Source organism: Mustela erminea, chromosome 6, assembly GCF_009829155.1.
Source record: "Mustela erminea isolate mMusErm1 chromosome 6, mMusErm1.Pri, whole genome shotgun sequence".
Taxonomy (NCBI): Eukaryota; Metazoa; Chordata; class Mammalia; order Carnivora; family Mustelidae; genus Mustela; species Mustela erminea.
The window spans coordinates 83274793-83295059 of record NC_045619.1 but is presented as its reverse complement, the minus strand read 5'-3'; the positions used below and the strand labels follow the sequence as shown (position 1 = coordinate 83295059).

General features: G+C 55.1%; 1 protein-coding gene and 1 long non-coding RNA gene across 2 annotated transcripts; both read right to left on the bottom strand.

Moving 5' to 3' along the window:
- SLC48A1 (solute carrier family 48 member 1) lies at window positions 1–6902 on the bottom strand. The gene is made up of 3 exons (XM_032348001.1): window positions 6649–6902; window positions 1038–1205; window positions 1–413 (listed from the first exon to the last, which is right to left on the bottom strand). The coding sequence occupies exons 1-3, from the start codon at window positions 6782–6784 to the stop codon at window positions 277–279; spliced, it is 441 nt and encodes a 146-aa protein (XP_032203892.1). The 5' UTR covers window positions 6785–6902; the 3' UTR covers window positions 1–276.
- Window positions 6903–6927: 25 nt separating this feature from the next.
- Window positions 6928–20251, bottom strand: LOC116593688. The gene is made up of 3 exons (XR_004286943.1): window positions 15074–20251; window positions 14207–14533; window positions 6928–7034 (listed from the first exon to the last, which is right to left on the bottom strand). It is a non-coding gene; the product is annotated as an uncharacterized LOC116593688 (long non-coding RNA).
- Window positions 20252–20267: the final 16 nt, after the last annotated feature.

The window sequence follows — 20267 nt, the reverse complement described above, 5'->3', positions numbered from 1 at the left end:
ACCGAGTGCTAAGAAAATAGATCCATCTGAAAAGGTCTAAAGCTGCCCTCCAGCCAGGCCGATGAGGAGCAACATGGCAGGAAGGACCCCTTTCCACCGCACCCATGTGTCCCACAAAGGGGACAGGACAGCTTCCTGGGGGAATGCAGTCCTCTTGCAGTGTTTCTTCTGCCGCAGATCCAGGGTGTCCAGGGGGTGCGGCAGGCCTGCCCAGTGTCTCAGAGTCTGAGTCCAGGTCCTGAGGACCCCCAGGGTATAGAAGCCTCACCCCGTGGGTCAGAAATCACTGAGGATGCTGATGTCGGCGAAGTCAGCCCGGTAGCGGTGGGCGTAAAGGCTGAGCAGGAAGGCCCACTTGAAGGAAATGAAGCTCCAGACACAGGAGAGGTAGTAGCTGTTGGGGTCCGTGAGGCCTGCAGGGGAGAGGAACCCCACCCTCAGTGCCAGGCCATGCCTGACTTGAGAGGGCTTTGCCCTGGACTCCAGCCACCATGCCACAAGCCCAGGGCCACCTCTCCCCACCAGGAGAGGTGGAATGTGATAAGCACTTCTAGAGCATTTGGGGTTTGCAGGCAGGAGGCCGTAGGGCTGAGGGAAGGTCAGAGTTGGCCAATCCCGGCTCTGTACCACCTGCTCTGCCCTTCTACATTGACCCTGGGCCACTTGGACCCTGCTGGAAGCTTTAGACTCCTTAGTGGCAGGAAGAGCCTTTGCTTACTTGCTGGCCGCAGCCACCAGGGGGCACTCCCATCCCAGAGCTGGGCAGAAAGACCAACCCCTAGAACTAATAAAAACTGCCGGCTGCCCACCTGCAGAGTCCACCCAGCGCAACACCTCCCACAAGTTTCAGTGAATCCTTCCAACCCGAGGCGGGGAGGTCGTCTAGGTACTGCTTCCCCCTCACTGAGAAAACCCAGGCACGGGTAGGTTAAGTGGGCTGCCCAAGCTCCCAGGACGTAAGCTTTGGAACCAGAACCAGAATCCTCCTAAGTCCCCCACGGGCCCTCCCACGCCCTTCCCTCCCTGACCGCCCTCACTCTGGTGTCGGGTGACAGCCAGCACAAGGAAGGTGCAGAAGGTGGCAACGGACACTGCCGAGAAGAGGACGCCCACGAAGAAGAAGCCACGCAGTCCCTTGAGCCAGGTCCTCCAGTAATCCTGCATGTACATCACGTGCGTCACCAGCACCCACAGCGCCAGCACACCTGCGGGGACAGACCCGTCAGCCGAGGGAGCCGCCCTTCCCCTGCCTCCTCACCCGGCCTCCAGCCCGGGACCCCAGGGACCTCCCAGGACCCTTTGGCCCCAGAGGCCAGTGCTGTTTGCATAATATTACTAAGGTAATGTTGGCTTTCCACTTTCGTTGCTTTCTGACCCCAGGGTGGAATGTTCTGGAGGCTACAAGGCCTCTGGCATCACCAACTTGAATGCAAAAGTAGATAAGAGAATCTACCATCTTCTGTTAAGCCAGATGTTAAAGTGATTTGCAAAGATAGGAAACCATGGCATTCTTTCCCCCTCATTTTTTTGTTTTAAAAAAAATGACTATTTCTTACACAAATATGTTATTTATGCTAACACAATGTTATTTTTCATATTACTGTAAAATGCTTGTAATGAGCACTGGGTATTATAGAAAACTGATGACTCACAGACCTCTAACTCTGAAATAAATAATACATTATATGTTAATTAATGGAATTTAAATTTAAAAATAAATTAAAAAAAATTTTTAAAAAACATTATGAAACAAGCAGAAAAATTAGGACACTGGATATTTGATGACAATAAACAACAACTGAAATGTTTAGATTAAAAAAATAAATGCTTGTAAATGCGTCCTAATTTCTGGTATGGTATGCATCGAGAGATATAACCCACAAACAAGATTTCTTTGGGGTGTTACTACTTTTCAAGCATGTGAAGCGGTCCGGATATCAGAAGGTTTGGGAATCACTGCAGTCGGGCCTGCTTTCCAGAACCTGCTACCACCCACCGAGGGCCCTCTCGCCCCTCCAAGGTCTGTGGCCCCTATGGGGCCCTTTCAGAACTCTCTGGATTGCTCCTACAGAGTGAAGAGGTCCAGTGGTGAGACCCCCAAGGCCACCCAGCGTCCAAGTGGCCCTCTTGCTCTTGACCATGTCACTCCCTCTGGTTTGCTGAGAGGGCAGGCCAGATGCCCCCAGCCTCTCCAGGGCCTGCCCTCTGGGCCTGGCCGGGCACTTCCCCAGATGCCAGCTGCTGCTCAGCAGATACAATGAGTACCCTCAGTGCCAGGCCGTGCCTGCCGGCGCAGCCCCAGGAGTGGGACAACTATGTCGCACTGGCAAGGGCCCACAGCAGGGCCACAGGTCCCTGCGAGGAAGGAATGAGGAAAGAGGCAGAGCCACCGAGAGACGCTTCCAGCAGGCAGCCAGCCGCACACTCTACAGGCAGAGGAGCATCTGGGTGTCGGAAGGGCGGGCATCTGGTTGGGGAAAGTGGTTCTCTTGAGCAAGGGCGAGAAGGACGGGAAGTGGATGGGAGATGGGGGCGGGAGCATGCTTTGACTGGGTCTGTAATATTTTATTTCTTAGACTGAGTGCTAAGTATAAGGGAGTTCATGAAATCATCTAGCCTTTTTTATATGCCCAAGATATTTCTCTCTCTCTCTCTTTTTGAAGTTAGGAGGGAAAAGAGGCTGGCAGGGGCGGAGGGCACGGTTACAGAACTAGGCTCTGGTTCTCAGCTCGGCAGCTGTCACAATTCGGGCAGCCTGGCGTGGGACACAAAGCCACGGGACTGTGAGCCAGGAAGTCTGGGGCCTGGCACTGCTGTGCTGCTCATGACCTCTCAGAGCCTTGGTGTTTCCCCGTCTAGAAAATGGGTGAACCCAAAGGTCCTGTCAGTCTGGAAACTCAGCCACTCCCACCCTAGTGAGGGCTCAGCCCTGCCAGCTGCCCACCCCCCACCTCCTGTCCCACCCTGCTTGACCCAGGCTCTCCCAGCTCTGCCCCTCCTTCTGTGGGGGGGTCTGGGGCCTGCAACATGGGTCCTGCCACTCCTGAGATCAGGGTGAACTGGGAACAAGCGTCTTTCCATCCCCACCCAGACAGGAAGCCAGAGCAGGCTGGAGGTGGGCAGAAATATGATCTCCGGGCTTTTCTGCTTACACCTTACACGATCTAGAGCAGGTGCCCAGAAACATTTCTCAGACCTCTCACGTGCATCCTAAGTGTTCATCTGGGGATGGTGTGTGAGTCCTTAAAGGGCCCCGGGAAGAAGGCATGTTGCTCCTGAGTGCATCCCAGGACAGTCAGACGGGCATTTGTCTGGGACAGCGCCACCCGCCCTCGGTCGGCTCAGTACTCCATGGAGGGCCTGGAGTGGCATGGAGGGGCTGGACAGGATGAGCTTGGAGATCCTCCACCACCTGAAGATCCTGGAGTCAGCTTAGGAGAAAAATAAGGAGGGCAGAGTAATTCCTCGGTGACTCAGCAATTTCTGGGTTAGGAAATGCTGAAATGGGGGCCTGTGGAAATGCCATGTGTTGGTCCACTGGCCGGCTGCAGGAGTGCCCCCAGACACCACCCTCACCACCCACTGCCATACACCCACATGCCAAAAAGGGCTAGGAAAAGGAAGATGACCATTTTAGGTGTCCTGTGTATAGTTCTTTGTTAAAAAGCAGGCCCAACCTTAAACTCCTCTCACTTCCCCTGCGCATAGGCCTTGCCTCCAGATACACACAAGCCACTTCTGGCAGCAGGTCCATTCTTACACACCCGGGCTCCCACCGCTGTCCTTGGACCAGGGACCTCCCCCAAGGTGGGCAGTGAGGGAGCAGGACCCCCAACGGGTCCCCTCCCACACCTCAGGCAGGAAGCAATTGCCTCTCAGTTTTACTCGCTTCCTGAGGACACTCTGGGCAGGATGGTCAGTTCCCCAGGCCCACCCAGCTGCATACTCACCCTCGGCCCCCACCCCACTGCACCACTTCAATGAGCAGAGCCCTTGCTCCACTGGGGGCCCGCAGCTGGCAGCCCAAGGGCAAGGAAGGGTCGGAGCTGGCCAGTGAGAGTACCACAGGGCCTGGGATGGAGATGAGGAGCTGGGAGGAGGACAGAGGGGCCCACAGAGACACTCAGACAGGTGGGACCCTGGGGCCAGGGCCCCAGTCTGTTCATGCACCTCTGCCCTCTATACCAGCCTGGGGAAAAGCCAGGCCCCGAGCCCCAGGGCTCCTCTCACTCCCAGGTCATGTGGGAAGAACACAAAGCCATTTAGACTCCTGGGGCAACTTTTTCCATTCTTTTCCCCTTTCCTTGGTCTGTTAGACCTGGGATGAGAGTCTGTGTTTCCCCAGGATTCCCAGGGCAAAACCATTTTCTCTGCAACTGCCTTTCCTCCAAGCCGCTTCTTGCCAGACACCCACCAGGATGGGAGACAGTGCATCTCCACCCATGGCCCCTGGGGCCCCAGGGCCGACACTCCCTTAGAAACCAGCACCCCCATCAGCCTGGTATGCAGGGGAGAAGGAGCCTGCTGGGGCTGCCCTCGGGTGACTCAGCAGTTTCTGGGCTAGAAAATGCCGAGTCAGAAGTGGGGTGCTCACAAGTCAGTAAATCTGCTGATGCTTCCCCCCAAAAGAGGAAGAAGGCTGACTGGCTACAGACTTTCTCAGAACCCACTCGAGGTGGGGAGGGCTGGTGGCTCTGACCTGGCCAGCCCTCTGCCTGCCCGAAGACCCACCACTGCCAAGCGGCATGGCTCATCCTTTGCCACCTCCCAGTCGTCCACAAGCCCAGACTGCCTGGGAGGCGCCAGGCCCTGCTCCAGCTGCTGCTGCCCCTGCTTCTCTCCCTGCAGGCAGCTGCACAGCTGGCCTGCCTCAGAGGCTGAGGGAAGCCTTCGGGGAGGGAGAGAGGGCAGGGTTCAGGTCAGAGGGAAAGCCCACACTCCCTGGAGCCCAAGTTACGGGCCTCTTCCACAGCCTCCCGAGAGGCAGCTGTGGGATGATCGCTGCAGAGCGTTCTAAACTGTCCCTGGAGGGGCCCCCGAGATCACCTCTTTCAGTGCTGTCTCTTCCCACTTCTTACAGATGAGGAAACTGAGGCCCAGGAGGCCTCAGCTCCACTCAGCTCCACCGGGCTCAGCTGCTCTGGACCAGACTCTAACAACACCAGCTCGGATCCCAGGGACAGCCCTCCCTCCTCCGACCCCACCAGCCCCTCCATCTCAGGTGTCACTGTGGCCACAGGCCCTCGCTGGAAGACCCCTCCTTCCCAGGAGCAAACACACAAAACTGCAAGGAGAGAACCTTGAGGAATAGAGCAGCTGGATGTGGGGAGAGGGGATCCAGAGGTCTGTAGAGAACTGAGCAGTGCTGGGCTGGCTGCCTCCAGGGAGGCCAGGAACCCACGGGTGGGGGTGGGGGGACCTCTAGGCAGGCCTGAGAGCAGCCCAGCCAGGGTGCCCCCCAAGGACTCTGTGGGGGCATTGCTTAGGCTGCAGCTCTGTATGCCCCTCTATTAAGGCAGAAACCCCACCTCCCGTTCCTTCTCTACCCAGGGACAGCCCTCAGTAGGCTTGGTGGCAACGACTAAGTCTAGTTTCTTTCAGTGAGTACATCTACGGCTTTCTGGGGCAGAGGATTTTAGGAATGGAATGAGATCACCATATGTAAAAGTAATATCCTTACAGGTATTTTTTTTTTTCCCCAAAGTTCTTCCCCACACACACTGTTTTGTGTAACTGTGTAGCCCTGGGCAAGCTATTTATTTACTCTTAGCCTCAGTTCAAGCCTTGTCTGTGAAATGGGCACAATAATAATGCCCACCGCATAGGACTAACGTAAAGATGAAACAAGATGATTGAAACACTGCTTAACACGGTGACTGACACACAGAAAGTACTCGGAAAAAATGTTCGTGAGTAGGAATAGTATGTTTTGTCTTCACACGGATTCTGCAACCCAGAGAGGTTCACTGGGTGTCGGCAGGTGCACAGTGAAGACACAGCATTGGTGAGGATCCTGTCTCCAGCAGCAACCTGACGCTCTCCCTCCAACACTCGCCTCCCCTCTGCTCTTTCAAGTCCAGAAAAGGCACCAGCACAGGCTTCAGCAGACCTTGGCCGAGGAGCCACAGCGGAGGCGTGGCAGAGACACCGTGGTGGGAAGAAAATGTCCACTTTCTGCCCGATTCCCTCGCGCGGTGCCCCCTCCCCGGGCTCGGCTGAGGGCTCTGCTGGAGGTGGGGTCCGCGCTGGCGGGAGGAGATGGGCTTCCCCAGGACCCCCCGGCCCTCTCGGCTTACTCCTCCTCTGCCTCACCCAGCCCCCAGGGGAGGGGCGCGAGCGGAGGGTGGCAGCCCGGCGGGCGCGCAGGGAGGACACTGTCACCGGGCGGCTGGGCCGGCGGCGCGGCAGGCGGGTGCCAGTGGCAGTGGCGGCGGGGGACGGGCGGGCATCCGCTTCTGCAGGCGCCCGGGCCCGCGCCGGGCCTGCGCTTCCCACGGACGCTTTTGGATAAACAGCCTCCTCCGCCCCGGTCCCCGGGGAAGCGCCGCCCGCGAGGAGCCTCCCGGAGCAGCCGACAGCGCCTCCCGCCGCCGCGCGCCCGTAGCCGGGACCCCGCGCCCTCCCGCTCCATGCCAACCCCCAGCGTACCTGCGAGCCCCCCCATGGCCGCTGTCCCCGGCTGTCTGTACACCACGGTCCAGACGAGGAAGATGGAGAAGCCGGCCGCGGAGCTGAGGCCGGAGTAGGCGGCGCGGAGGCCGAGCTGCAGGCGGGACGGGGCCATGGGGCTGCGGGCGCGGGGCGGGGAGGGCGAGCGCCGCGACAGTCACAGGTGCAGGGCCGGAGCCGGGGCGGCGAGCCGGGAGCCAGGAGCCGGGAGCCGCCGGCCGCCCCGCGCTCCGCCCCCGGCCCGCCCCCCGCGCCGCGGGCACAGCGCCCTCCCCGGCCGGAGGCCGCCCGTGCCCGGAACCCGCGCCGCGCGGCCGGAGCTTCTCCAAGTGAGCTGCTGGGGCCGCCCGGTTGTTTGGGGGTGCCTGGGGAAAAAAAAAGTCACGTTCCAGGGCTCATCCTCAGACTTACCCTGTGGAGATATTCGGGGCTGGGCCGGGCCCGGAAATTTACATTTACACAAGTCAGGAGCGGCGAGGACTTCAAAATTTTTCTCTCTGATCACAATTCTCTTTTCAAATTTAAATTTCTCTTTGAAAGTTAAGATGTAAAAGTTTAGAAACATGCAAGTACACAGTGAATAGGATTCCCTCCACCCTGTTCCTTTCCACCAGGTGCCCTCCCCCAGACGTTGTGCGCATCTCAGAGGATTCTCCACACTGACATTTGAGAACCCCTGCACTGTGACCATCACTTCTTATCCTCAAACACTTGACCGGCGCTGACAGCTTCCCCTTCCTTTCATGGTCATAAGCTTCACCCCCACCCCAAATCCTACCAAACATCACCCCCACTCTCAGAATCTATACAGGAGTATATTGAGCTTCGCCTGTGAGCCCCGCTTCCTCCTGGGAGCTGGGAGGGAAAGTCGAAGATAACACAGAGCCTTCAAACACATATAATCTAGTTGGGGAGGCCCATCATCATATCCCTGCACAAAATAAGTAGCCAGTATCCCTATTAGTTTCCTTTTGTGGCTCTAACAAATCATGACAAATCTAATTTGTTGCTTGAAGCAACAAATATTTATTCTCCTACAGTTCTGCAGGTGAGGAGTCCAACAGTAGGTCTCACTGGGTTAAAACCAAAGAGATGGCAGGGCTGCCCTGCTTCTGGAGGCTGGAGGGGAGAATCAGCTTCTTTTGCTTTTCCAGTTTCTATAACCACCTCATTCCTTGACACATGGCCCTCTTCCTTCATCTTCAAAGCTAACAAGCACATTAACCTGACCTCTGCTACTGTTGTCACACCTTCTCCACTGAGGACTCTGCTCCCTCCCACTTCCCTCCTAAGGACACTTATGACTAAGAATCTGAATGATCTGGGGCACCTGGGTGGCTCAGCTGGTTAAGCGTCAGACCCTTGGTTTCGGCTCAGGTCATGACCTCAGGTCAGGGTCTTGAGATTAAGTCCCGAATGGGGCTCTGTGCTTGAGATCCTCTGTCCCTGCCCCACTCGGCCAAGTGCAGTCTCTCTCAAATAAACAAACAAACAAATAAATAAAATCTTTAAAAAAAAAAAGAACCCAGATAATCCAAGCTAATTTTGCCACTTCGTTACCTTAATCACATCAGCAAAATTTCTTTTACCATTACAGCAACATATTCACAAATTTTGGAGATCAGAACATGGATATCTTAGGGAGGCATTATTCTGCCTACCACAACCTTCTAGAATGTAAACTCTATGAATAAGGACTATGCCACTTTCATTCACAGGGACACCTAGAAGAGTGCCTGGCACCTAGTACCCCTTAATGAACATTGTGGAATAGGTGAAGGCAGTGGATGGGGTAAGCACTAAATAATGATAAAGGTGATCATTATAAGAAGTCTAGGCAGGACAAGATGAATTGCCCAGGGAGTCATATAAAGCTGTGTGAACCACACTTGCCTCACTTCAGAATAGTCTGGGAGCTTCTCAAACAAAGAAACAAACAAACCAACAAAAAACCCCGACTCCATCCATGGCTTCTTAAATTTGGATCTTGGAAGTGTATTTTTTTTTTTTTAAGATTTTTATTTATTTATTTGAGAGAGAGACAGTGAGAGAGAGCATGAGAGGCGGGAAGGTCAGAGGGAGAAGCAGACTCCCCATGGAGCTGGGAGCCCGATGCGGGACTCAATCCCCGGACTCCAGGACCGTGACCTGAGCCGAAGGCGGTTGCTCAACCAACTGAGCCACCCAGGAGCCCCTTGGAAGTGTATTTTTTATGCGGACTCCATCCCCAGACCCTGGGATCATGACCTGAGCTGAAGGCAAATGCTTAACCAGAGGTCCCTCGGAAGTGTGTTCTTGAATGAGAAGTACTTTTCATGTGATAAGCTCATCACTCAGCCCTTCTTTGGGAGCCGGTGATGCAGCCAGAGAAGGGAGTGAGCCCCATGGTTCAGAGTACCCTGCCACAGATGACTTTAGTGCTGGCTGGGCTGGGCTAACATTTCAGGTGGTGGGAACGGCACGTGTGCAGCCCAGAGGGAAGAAATAACAGGGCAGATTTGGGGAAACTGTAAAATGGTTTGTGGCCTGTGGGCAGAATGGTGGATTTTGAAGTTAGAAATATTCTGAACATAAAGGGCCTTTGTGCTCTGCTAAGGGGAGGGAAGTAAGAGCTCTGTTCTAGAAATGTGGTCAGGGTAATAGCGTGAGGACCAGCTGCACATGAAAAGACTAGAAGCGGAGAGCTCATTTGGACAAGTCCTTCCCCTTGCTGTGCCTTAGCAACCCCATCTGTAAAATGGGCACAGCAGGGATCTTGACTTCCTGTGTTGTGCCGAGGAGTCGGTGCTTAGAAGCGTGCCTAGCACATACTAGGTTCTCAATAAGTATGATTAGCTACTGTACTGCAGCTGCCAAGGCAAGAGATGGGGGTTGCCGAAAGGGGGTTCCACTGAGAGAGTGACAAGGGAAAAGAGGGAACTGATTCAATAGATACTGAAGCTGGGGTGCCTGGGTGGCTCAGTGGGGTGCCTTCGGCTCAGGTCATGATCTCAGGTCCTGGGATCGAACCCGCATTGGGCTCCCTGCTCAGCAGGGAGCCTGCTTCCTCCCTCTCTCTCTGCCTGCCTCTCTGCCTACTTGTGATCTTGTGATCTCTCTGTCAAATAAATAAATAAAATCTTTTTAAAAAAATAGATACTGAAGCTATTTGAACCTTAACAGTCATATAGGAATTAATTATCTGGGCGGACAGAAACGAGGGGAGTGAAAATATTCTGAGTGTACGTAGTGGGAGTATTGGAGAGCAGCAAGCAAAGGCATTGCTCTGCAATAGGAGAGCTTACAAGACATTAAGGAGAAATAATTACTTAACTGTAGCTGGCCCAGGTTGTCCAGAAAGGTTAGGAGAAAGCTGAACCTTCTTCTTGATTGTGGAGGTAATATGGAGCCCTTGGAAGATTTTATACTCAGATGGGGTTGCCACTTACTCAACAGTGTGACCCTAGGCAAGTTCCCATAACTCAACAGAACTTTCTAACTTTCTGCCAAGAAACTACTCCAGGTCTGTGCTCTCCAAAATGGTACCTGCTACACAGGTTTGGCTACGGAGTACTTGGTACCGGGCTAGCGTGACAGAGGAGCTGAATGTTTAATTTTTAGTTTTTAATTTTAATTTAGATAACTACAGGTGGCTAATGGCTGCGATAGCACAGGAAGCTCTCAGGACCCCCGTTGCTCTGTGTGTAAATTGGGAAGGCTGATGACACTTAGTAGGCTTGTTATAACAACTGAGACATATAGACATACTGCAGTTAGAGCAGTAACTTGTCATCCAACAAGTTATTTTCGCTATTCTTAAGATGGTTATTATTGTCCTCATTGAATTGGAGTAGCAGGAAATAAGTCATGTCTTAGGAAGATTACTGAGACGGTGATGTCCAGGTTAGATCTGACAGAAAAAGACAACTGTAGAAAAGAAAGCATTCATGAGACTAGTTCAGTGGTACGGAGTGGGACCACTAAGGTCCTATCTGGAAAAAGGCCATGACAATGGGAAAGAATGGACGATTTCTGTTGTGTTCTGCAAAGCACAGGAGTGTGTCCACACATACACGTCTTCCCACATCAGCTTTCTTTCCGAGGTGCTTTCAGAGAACACACTCCCGTCCCAACCCAAGACAGACACCGTAGCGCGATCCCCACCTTGAGATAGATAGCCCCTCTCCTTGCTCACTAATGCTCACCATTAGGAACCCTTCTTCTGGCACATCACCCACTAAATTTGAACTTGGGACACTTCCCAGTGTCCTTGCAGTGAGACTAATGCCACAGGATTAAGTTCTGAACAATGGAATCAAAGTGGAAGCAATGTGTGTCTTTTCCGGGCTGGACCCATAAAAATCTTCCGCATACCCCTTCCCTATTTCCATTCTGTCAGGATTTCGGGGGCCAATGAAGGTGGTGGACCCACATGTTGGAAGGAGCTTGGGACCCCTGAATGAATGGAACAAAACCACTCACTCTGTCCCCATAGAACTGTAATGTGAGTGTTGTGCTAAGCCACTGAGATTTGCAGGTTGTTTGTTACAGCTAACCTGATTACCTTAAGGCACCACCCCTCATGCCATTTCAGGTCATGTGAACAGATCCCATAAGGCTAACCCTGTCTGAACTACCTGGCCCTCGGGAGTCACTTTCAAATTGGGCCCCACCAATATTAAGACAGACTCTCCCACCTGCAGGCATCTTGCCTCCCAAGACATTCCTTCCTCACTGCCCCAAAGCAGGCACATTCCAGACACACATCTCCCCCAACACTACGTCAAGGATAACCCCACGGAGCTGTATTTGGGTTGACTGAGTTTATTGGACTCACCAGGGCTTCCTCCTCTCTGCTCCTTACTCCCCACACAGAGGGATCTCGGCATGCCTTCTGGGCATGTCCTTGTTTACTGTGGCTCCAGTCCCAAACCCCAGCATCGTTTCTGAGTCCTCGCTTTCCTTCCTCCCCACATCCAATACATTGTCATTCAGCGGGGTCTGCCCTGTCCTTCTTCACCTTCTCCCTGTCACCACCCTAGTCCAGCCACCACCATCCCCAGCTGCCCACTGGCAAAGAAGCTGACGCGGGAAGACGTGTATGTGTGGACACACTCCTGTGCTTTGCAGAACACAACAGAAATCCGTCCATTCTTTCCCATTGTCGTGGCCTTTCTCCAGATAGGACCTTAGTGGTCCCACTCCGTACCACTGAACTAGTCTCTTGAATGCTTTCTCTTCTACAATTGTCTTTCCCTGTCAGATCTAGCCTGGACATCACCGTCTCAGTAATCTTCCTAAGACTTAGGTCCTCTCGCTTCCAGCCCATTCTCCAGCCAGCAGCTGGCACGATTTTTTAACCGTAACAAGCAGAACATGGCACTCTCCTGCTTAACCCCTCCGTGGGCTTCTCATCTCTGGTGGAGTAAACTGATCGGCGGGGCCTTGCCACTCCAACTACTCTGACCGGTCATCCCGATTCCGGCACACGGGCCTTCTCTCTGTTTCTCGAATGTACCAACCTTGTTCCTGCCCCCAGGGTTTTTGGACTTCAGGCCTGGAAATCCCTTCTCTGAGTGCCTTGAAGATCGATTCCTCCTCCTCATTCATTAGCTCAGATTCTACTTCCTCCGAGAGGCAATGCTGTGCTCCCTCTCTTGAGTACCGTCTGCCACCTGGTTTTATGTTTTTCATGGTACCCAAGACTATGTGAAATTGTGTTTGTCTACCCTTGTGGGCCCCCACTTCTCCTACCCCTTCGGAATATGACCTCCAGCGGCTTTATTTGATAAGGTCCGACTCCCCTTGGTTTGCCCAGGGCTGTTTTGGTTTTACCACTAGAAATCCCACACCCCAGGAAGTCCCTTAGTCTAGGGCAAACCATGACGGTCACACTATTGCCTGTCTCGATTGCTTCTGTATTCCCAGGACCTAGTCTAAGGCCAGGTGTCTAGGGAGAAACTCAGTGAACATTTGTACAATAAATTGAATAATGCATGGCTCTCCGTAAAGAATTCTTTGATCCTGGGACACCTGGGTGGCTCAGTTGGTTAAGCCGCTGCCTTCGGCTCAGGTCATGATCCCAGGATCCTGGGATGGAGTCCCGCATCGGGCTCCTTGCTCAGCAGGGAGCCTGCTTCTCTCGCTGCCTCTGCCTGCCTCTCTGCCTGCTTGTGTGTACTCTCTCTGTCTCTGGCAAATAAATAAAAAATCTTTTTAAAAAAAGAATTCTTTGATCCTAGCTCTAGGGGGCAGCCTTCTCCAATCTTGTGTCTTGAGGCCGGGCTTTTGGAAGTCGGGCTAAAAATCTCCTTGCTTGAATTTAGGTGGTGAGTTCCGTAAGATTCTTCCCAGACACCGCATAGGCCCCTTGGCCACCCCCCCCCACCCAGCTCTCGTGGAGTTCGAGGCTGAGGCCCTGAATAAGATCTCCATGTCCTTCCTAAAGCTTTGTCTTCCTCCTGAGGCCAGACTGATGGACCAGAGCAGAAGGACTGTTCTAAGAGGGGGAGCAAGAGGCTCACTGAAGGGAGAGTGTGGGCCCATCATGAGCAACCCAGCTGTGCAGACTGTAGAAAAGCATCCTGAGTTGAGGGCTCCCCGTGTCACATAGCCCCCTCCCTCTACCCCAGGCTCCTCCCAGGAGCTGTGGCTGCCTTCTGCCCCAGAAGGGGGATGGCTTTGCTTCTTAGGGCGAGAGTGAAACTGTTCAGTCTGCCTTGTCACTGAGACCCCACTTCCTCTGTCTGCCCACTGACGGCCTAGAAGTCCACAGAGTGTTGGGTGAGAGAATGCTGAGCATGGGCCGCAGCTCTTTGAAGTCAAGTGCTAAGTGAGCATCAGAGGCAAAGCCAGAGGCAGCAGGTGGGGAGTGAGTGTGTGTGTGTGTGTGTGTGTGTGAGAGAGAGAGAGAGAGAGAGAGATCACAGCCTCCGTACCGTTTGGGAGGGCAGTTTGGGTCCTAGGCCTGCTCGTCTCTCCTAGTATACCCTGGGGAACTCGACCTTCCGACCTGAACCCTAGACCACAGGTACTGACTCCAACTCTCTTTCCCTTTCCCTGTGGGCTTGCTGTTGGGTGGGGAGGGAGAGAGAGCCTGCCCTTCACCTCCACATGGGACTTACTCCCGGAGCTGTGGGAAGTGGGAGGACTGAGGGCTGGAGGGGAGGGGGCTGGCATTTCCTGCAGATCGGAGCCTGGCTCAGGGAAGTATACAGCCTGCCCTGTTGATTCGAGTTTGGTGACTGGATTGATTGAATGAGAAAGTTACCCCAGAGGTTTAATCAATACATGTGGATCCTGCCCTGGTCCAGCTGCAAGGACCCTGGGGGAGGTAAAGGGACTAGAAATAAGGCTGTCACCTGTGCTTGGTCCAGAGCATGGGAGAGCATGGGACCCAAGAATAGGGGCCTGGAGGGTGGCCGCATCTGAGGGTGCTTCCTGGAGGAGGGAGGGTGAGCTAGAGCTGGGCGGAAAGGTACCAGGAAGGAAGACAGATCTGGGCCGGCCATGAGGGAAATGAAAAGGACCGGTGCAGGAGAGGGGGAAGTTCATTTACCTGCTGAATTCAAGAAACCTCCCTTGAGGATCTTCTGTGCATGAGGTCCTGACTGCGTGAAGTCTGTGTGGCCTTGACAGAGCAAAGCCCGGTCCTGCCATTTGGGAGATCACATTCCCTTGAAGGAAGAAACACAGTCATAACTAAGAAGAGATTTCATGTTGGCTGTGGTGAGCGCCAGGAGTGTGGCCTTGCAGGCCGTGGGGGCAGCCGGCTCCGAGGGCCCCACTAAGTACCTGCTTTCAGCTGAGGCCTGAGGCGCCTGGGCGTAAGGAGAACCAAGGGCATCAGGGAAGATGAAATCAGGATTCAGGCCTCAAGAGGCCTCTGTGGAATGAGAACAGAAACTCTGAGGTGGGCTCTCTACCTGCCCCTGCACAGTGTTTAAGTGGAGTGTACTGAGTCTCCATTTCTCTGGAGGAGGGGCCAAGGCCACGGGCAGGAAGGACTTCCTGAGACCCAGGCCTGGGGGGGGCGGTCTGAGCCACTGGTGCTGTCTCCCCATCCTGGAGCTGGACTTCCTGAGGCCCAGGCCTGGGGGGGAGGTCTGAGCCTCTGGTGTTATCTCCCCATCCTGGAGCTGTCACCAGGAGCGGAGGGAGTGACCTATGACTCTCTCTCTCTCTCAGTGAGAACTGTAGACCCGTCTCTTTTCTGTTTCACTCTATGGACCCCATCCCTGTAACCTCCCCTGGGCTTCTCCCAGGTCCTGTCAGGAGAGAGGAAATGGGTAGTGGTTCTGCTGCCAGGAAGTCTTTGGACTCATCAGTTTCCTCCCTGGCCTCAGCTCTTCCTGACTGGGATCTGGGGGCAGGATTGAGGTCTGCTCTGAGGCGAGGACAGGGCTTCTCTCCCTGGCCTGCTTACCTAATTCTCCACATCCTTTTCCCTTCTCAGCCAATGTTCTAGATCCAGAGAGAATGGAGCATTTCACAAGCAGCATCAGGGACCCTCCCAGGAGACCCCCTCGGGCTCCGGCAGCTGCTCCTGCCGGGGTCTAGAACATGAGGGTCAAGTAGGTGCAGAACAAAGGCCATGGGCTTAGGATGGGTTGGAAGACTGGAGGGCTTGAGACTAGGGAAGGCAGGAATGCTGGGAAGAGGCAAGAGGGAGGAGGTAGGGTGGGTGGTCAGCCTCAGGGAATGGCTAGGAGTGGTGTGTGCTGGGGCAAAGGCAAGTGTAGGCTGGGAGTCCTGACAGAGCTGCAGGGGTGAGGGGGAAGGAGAGGTGATCAGAGCCTGAGGGGCCGTGGCTACAACTGGCCTGGAGTGGCTGCTTCCCTACACTAATGACTCAAGGTCAGATACAGGTCTCCTGGGTATTTGGGACACACACACACACACACACACACACACAGCCCTTGAAAAGCAGCAGCTTGAGACAAAGCAGCTCCTACTTCATGCACATTCATAGAACAGCACATTTGCCTGCTAGGCAGGCCTGTTCCCTCCCACGCAGCTCCAGACCTGTCCCTGCCTTCCCTCCTGCTCTCCCAGCCTCTCCTCACCCTCCGGCCACCACCGTCACCACCACGGGCCTGCTCAGTGATTGTTTCCTTGCCCCCGTCACACATGACTAGCCTGAGCACCAGCCGGGAGACTATGCCTCCAGGAAATGATGGGGTCCCTGTTGCTGCCTCCATCAGATCGTCCCCGGTCCCCAGCCCTGTCCAGCCTTCCCTCCCAACTTGCCAGGAGCCCGTTGCTCTTCTCCTCCTGCTCCACTGCTGTCAAAGTGGCCCATGAGCACCGGGCTGGAACCTGCTGGTCCTGAGAAGGTTTGGCTTCATGCCCATTAGTGTTCCAGCTCCGGACCTCAGCCCCCCACCCCAGGAATGGGCAGGGAGGGGAGGTGGGAACTGAACTGGAACCACCTTCAGAGCAAGGTACCTGGGCAGGTCTGGGAGGACTTGAAACCTTCCAGGGCCAGGAGGCAGAGCCCCCACGAGGGTATTAGGCTCAAGTTCCTCTCCCTTGTCAATCGGCCACGGCCCAGGTAGAATCCCAGCGATGATGCGGAGGGAGGCTGCAGCAGGCCCAGGTTCCCAGGCAGAGCCCTTCCATCCCCTGGTTTCCAACCTGGCCCTTTCCTGCAGTCCCATAGAGGGCCATTAGTTAAAACTTCCTCTAACCTCCTGCTGACCATCCCCCCAACCAACCTCAGATGACAGAGCTGAGGCTGTGAGCTAAGTCTGCTGCACAGGACCCGAGGACAGAGTAGGTGGCAGGGAAGCAGTGAGGAGGGAAGGAGATGGAACCAGATGCCCCGGAAGCTAGACCACTGGCAGGGGGGAAAGCAGCCCCTCCCCCGCCCTGGCCCCAGGGATTGGGGTGGGGGTGAGGGGGTACAGGCCCTTGGTGGGCACCAGCTGGTCTCCCACAGTTCCCATTCATTTCATTTCCACTACTAATCTCTACATCAGATACTGTGCTGGGTGAGGGAGGCCTGACCAGATGGGTGTGTTAAGGAGATAAAGAAAATTCCACTTGGCCCTATGCCCCCACAGCCCCGGGGCCTTGTGCCCTGCAGCCCGGGGTCTGCTCCCTTCTGGGTTCCTAGTTTAAGAGCAACATTCCTGGCCCTCGGGTAAATATGGCAGAATGAACTGAGGATTCGTGCAGCCTGGCACAGGACAGTGAGGAGGGCGAGGCTGAAAGCCACAGTGGGGAGGCAGTCCCCAAGAGTGGTGGAGTGAGCGCTTGGCCGTCTGGCTGCCTGGGTCTGGCTCTACCAAACTCCACTGTGGGGCTGCAGGCAGCTTACTGCACCTCTCTGTGCCTCAGTGTCCTCACTTGCAAGTAGAGAGTGCTCTGGGGATGAAAAGTGACCTAGCACCCTGCATGTAGTGAGTGCTGGAAGAGGTCACCCTGGGCCAGAGCACTAGTGGCAGGCCCCAGGGCATAAGGGCTGAATGTAATAGAGTTGTGGCATGGCTGATTGGATGTGGAAGCAGAGAGGGAGGAATCTAGTTGGTGGCTTAGGCAATGGTGGGGCTCCTGGAGCAGAGAGCAGTGGGAGGAGATGCAGAGCAGGAGGAAGGAGTCCAGACATGCCTACCACGAGGCACCTGGGAAGATCCAGGAAGCTGTGGGCTCGGAGAGTAGACAGCTCAGCAGAGAGACCTCAGTGGGTGGGAGAGAGCCAAGTCCAAACCAGGGGGCCAGAAACTCTCCTGACCTGTGCACCCTCCTCCATTATTCCTGGGGGCCTCTGCAGTCCTCTACCATCCTCCTGAAGGGAACAGGGCAGAGGAGGCTCAGACCCCAGCAGAGAGTTCCTTATATGGGGAGACTGGGACAAGGGGCCTGCCCTTCAGCTTCCATCATGTGCCTCTCCTTCCCCTTCCTTCTGGAGCCCATGCACCCAGCTACGTGGGGAGTGACTCTGGGTAAAGGCTTTTTCCCCATTGTGGGAACTGACGATGTATTTGAGAGGCAGGATTGCAGAATGACAGAGCATACAGGACTCCTGCTGGCTTGGGTAGAACCCACTGCTCTCCATTTTCCTAGTTATGGGGGAGCTTGGGTAGGCCATCTAACTTTCTTGTGTCTCAACTTCCTCATCTGTGAAATGGGATGACAATAAGACCTATCTCATAGGACTGTTGTAATGATTAAAAATGTGCATGTATATAATGGATCAAGAGCAGGGCCTGAGGTAGGGTAACTGTTATCACTGATCTGTCCTAACACACTCCAGGCATCTGATGACAGTCAGGGGAGGGTGGAGGGTGCCCCGGGCGGGCACGATGGTTTCCCAAGATGTCTCACTGTCTGTCTTGGGATATCTTCCTCAGACACACTCCCCTTGTCCCCTGCCACCTGCAGGCCTCAGCCCTGATTAAACATCTGTTGTGTGGTCATTCTACCAGGCAGCCCTCACTCAGGAATCCGGAGAGGGAAAAACCAGGAAAATCCTGGGCCCATCAGCTGCCTGGGGGTGGGGGCAGGAGAGGGCAGGAGGCTTTGCCTTCAGGTAATGAGAATGGAGACCTCTAGGTCTCCCAGGAGAGGGGAAATGAGAAAGAGCCCAGAGAAAAGAAAAGCAAGGAAAGAGTAGTGTTGAAGGAGAACGTAGCTAAGGGGAAAGTGGGTCTGAGACACTTCCACTTGCATCCATTTGAATGGCTTTCTTTGGACCTCCCAACCCCTGCAGGCATGCTCAATTTCTTTTTCCACAGCTTTCTCTTTTAGGCATAGAGTCCAGATTAGGAGAACAAATACGATGGATACACAATGCAGAATAACATGGGGGACACGTGGGTCCTGGCAACCTGGACTGAAGCCCCAGCTCATCATTTGCTAGCTGTGTCACCTTGGCCAGTCACTTAATACCTCGGAGCCTCAGTTTCCCCATGCATATAAAGTGGGAATAAGGGTAGTGTGGGTTCACAGGGTATCAAGCAGCAGAGATTACATACATGAAGCACTTGGAAGGCTGCCAGGCACCTACAGGCTTTCATGGCTTCCTGAGAGGTCCGCAGCTACGCAGATGTCCTGCTCCACTTTCCAGCTCCTTTTCCACCTGCCCATGTAAGGGCAGGTATAAAGACAAAATGGGGGACCCCTTTCTGACCCCACTGCCAGTCCCTTGGAACTCCTCTGTAAGACCTTCTAGATCAGGTCACTAGCCCCAGCAACCTAAAACTTCCGCTCCCCTCAACTCACTTCGGCATGCACCCCTGTGCCCCCGGCCTGTTATTCTTTCCTGCCAACAGCTAAGCTGTTCTCCCTTCTCGCAAATTCCCAGAATGTGTTGGTGGAGGGGGGTGGGGTGCTGGTGGCTGGGTTTCCGTGTGGAGCAAAATTTATTCTCAGGTTCCCCCTCTCCCCTGAAAAACTCCACCATCATTTCTGAAAATGTGAACCCAGCAGACAACCTTGGGATATTTGCTCAGAATACAGATTTTCCACTTCATGCCAATAGAACGGAATCTGAATTGGGGGGAGCGGGGAGGATAAAACTTTCATTTTCATAAGCTCCTGGGTGGATTTTAAAATACATATTAAAATTGAGATTTTAATCACCATTATAAACTGTCTTTGAGAAAATAATCGCGGGTGGGAGATGGGGGCTCAGCGTTTCAAACAGGAGGTATGGCTAGTCCCCAGTTCAGGCAGGCACAGCAGCAAAATGCAAGGGACAGCGACTGGGCCAAAAACCTGAGTCCTAGGAGGCTGGGGGCGGGGTGTGCGAGTCCCTTCAAAACCCTCATCCCTGTCCTGACCAATTACTGGGCGCTTCGGTGTCGCGGTGAGGGGCCACTGTCTCCCCTCCTTCTCCGAAGCTGGAGTGGGGCGAAGAGGGCGGCTCTGGGCCATCTGCGCGGTGGTGGACACTGAAGCCCAGGAAGGCGACGGGCCTTTGGTCCAGAGCCTGCAGAGGACTCTGGAATCCCGAGGCTCAGCCTCCAGCCGCCCGGCAGCCGGGGAGCGGGCTGCGGGCGTGGTTCTCGAAAACCCCCTCTTTTCCACAGCTCCGCCACAACTCCGGCCTCCATCCCTCCTGGAGAGTCGCTCTTCTTCTCCGGCCTCAATTTCCCCACCCGCGTCCGTGCGTGTGTGTGCGTGTGTGTGTCTTGGGGAGGGGAGGCTCGGCAGCGGGATTCCCCACGGGAAAGCAGCCCAGTCCCTCCCCCGAGTTGTTCGAGACCCTGAACCGAAACAGGAGGCAGGACGCCCCCGGCCGGGAAGCGGCCCCAGCCCGGATTTCCCTCCCGGGTGGGGCCGCAATGACTCACCCCCCTCCCCCTTCACCCCGGTTTCCTTGTTTGCATTTCTCCTCCCGGCCACGTGGCGGCCGGTGCCGCCACTCACGACCCGTACCCCGACACCGCGGCCGCGGCGGCCCCGGCACACAAGCCGGGGCGGCTCCTGCCCCCTGGGGTTTCTCGGGTCTCCAGCTGGCCCCCGCCCTACTACCCCCGAGTCCCGACTCCACCCCCGGCCCATGCCCGCCCCCTTCCCTACACCCTCCCCCACCGTCAGGCCCGGCGCCTCCTCTCCGCCCTCTCAGGCGGTCCCAGGGAGGGGAAGGGGGCGGGGAGCGCAGGGGGGTGTGA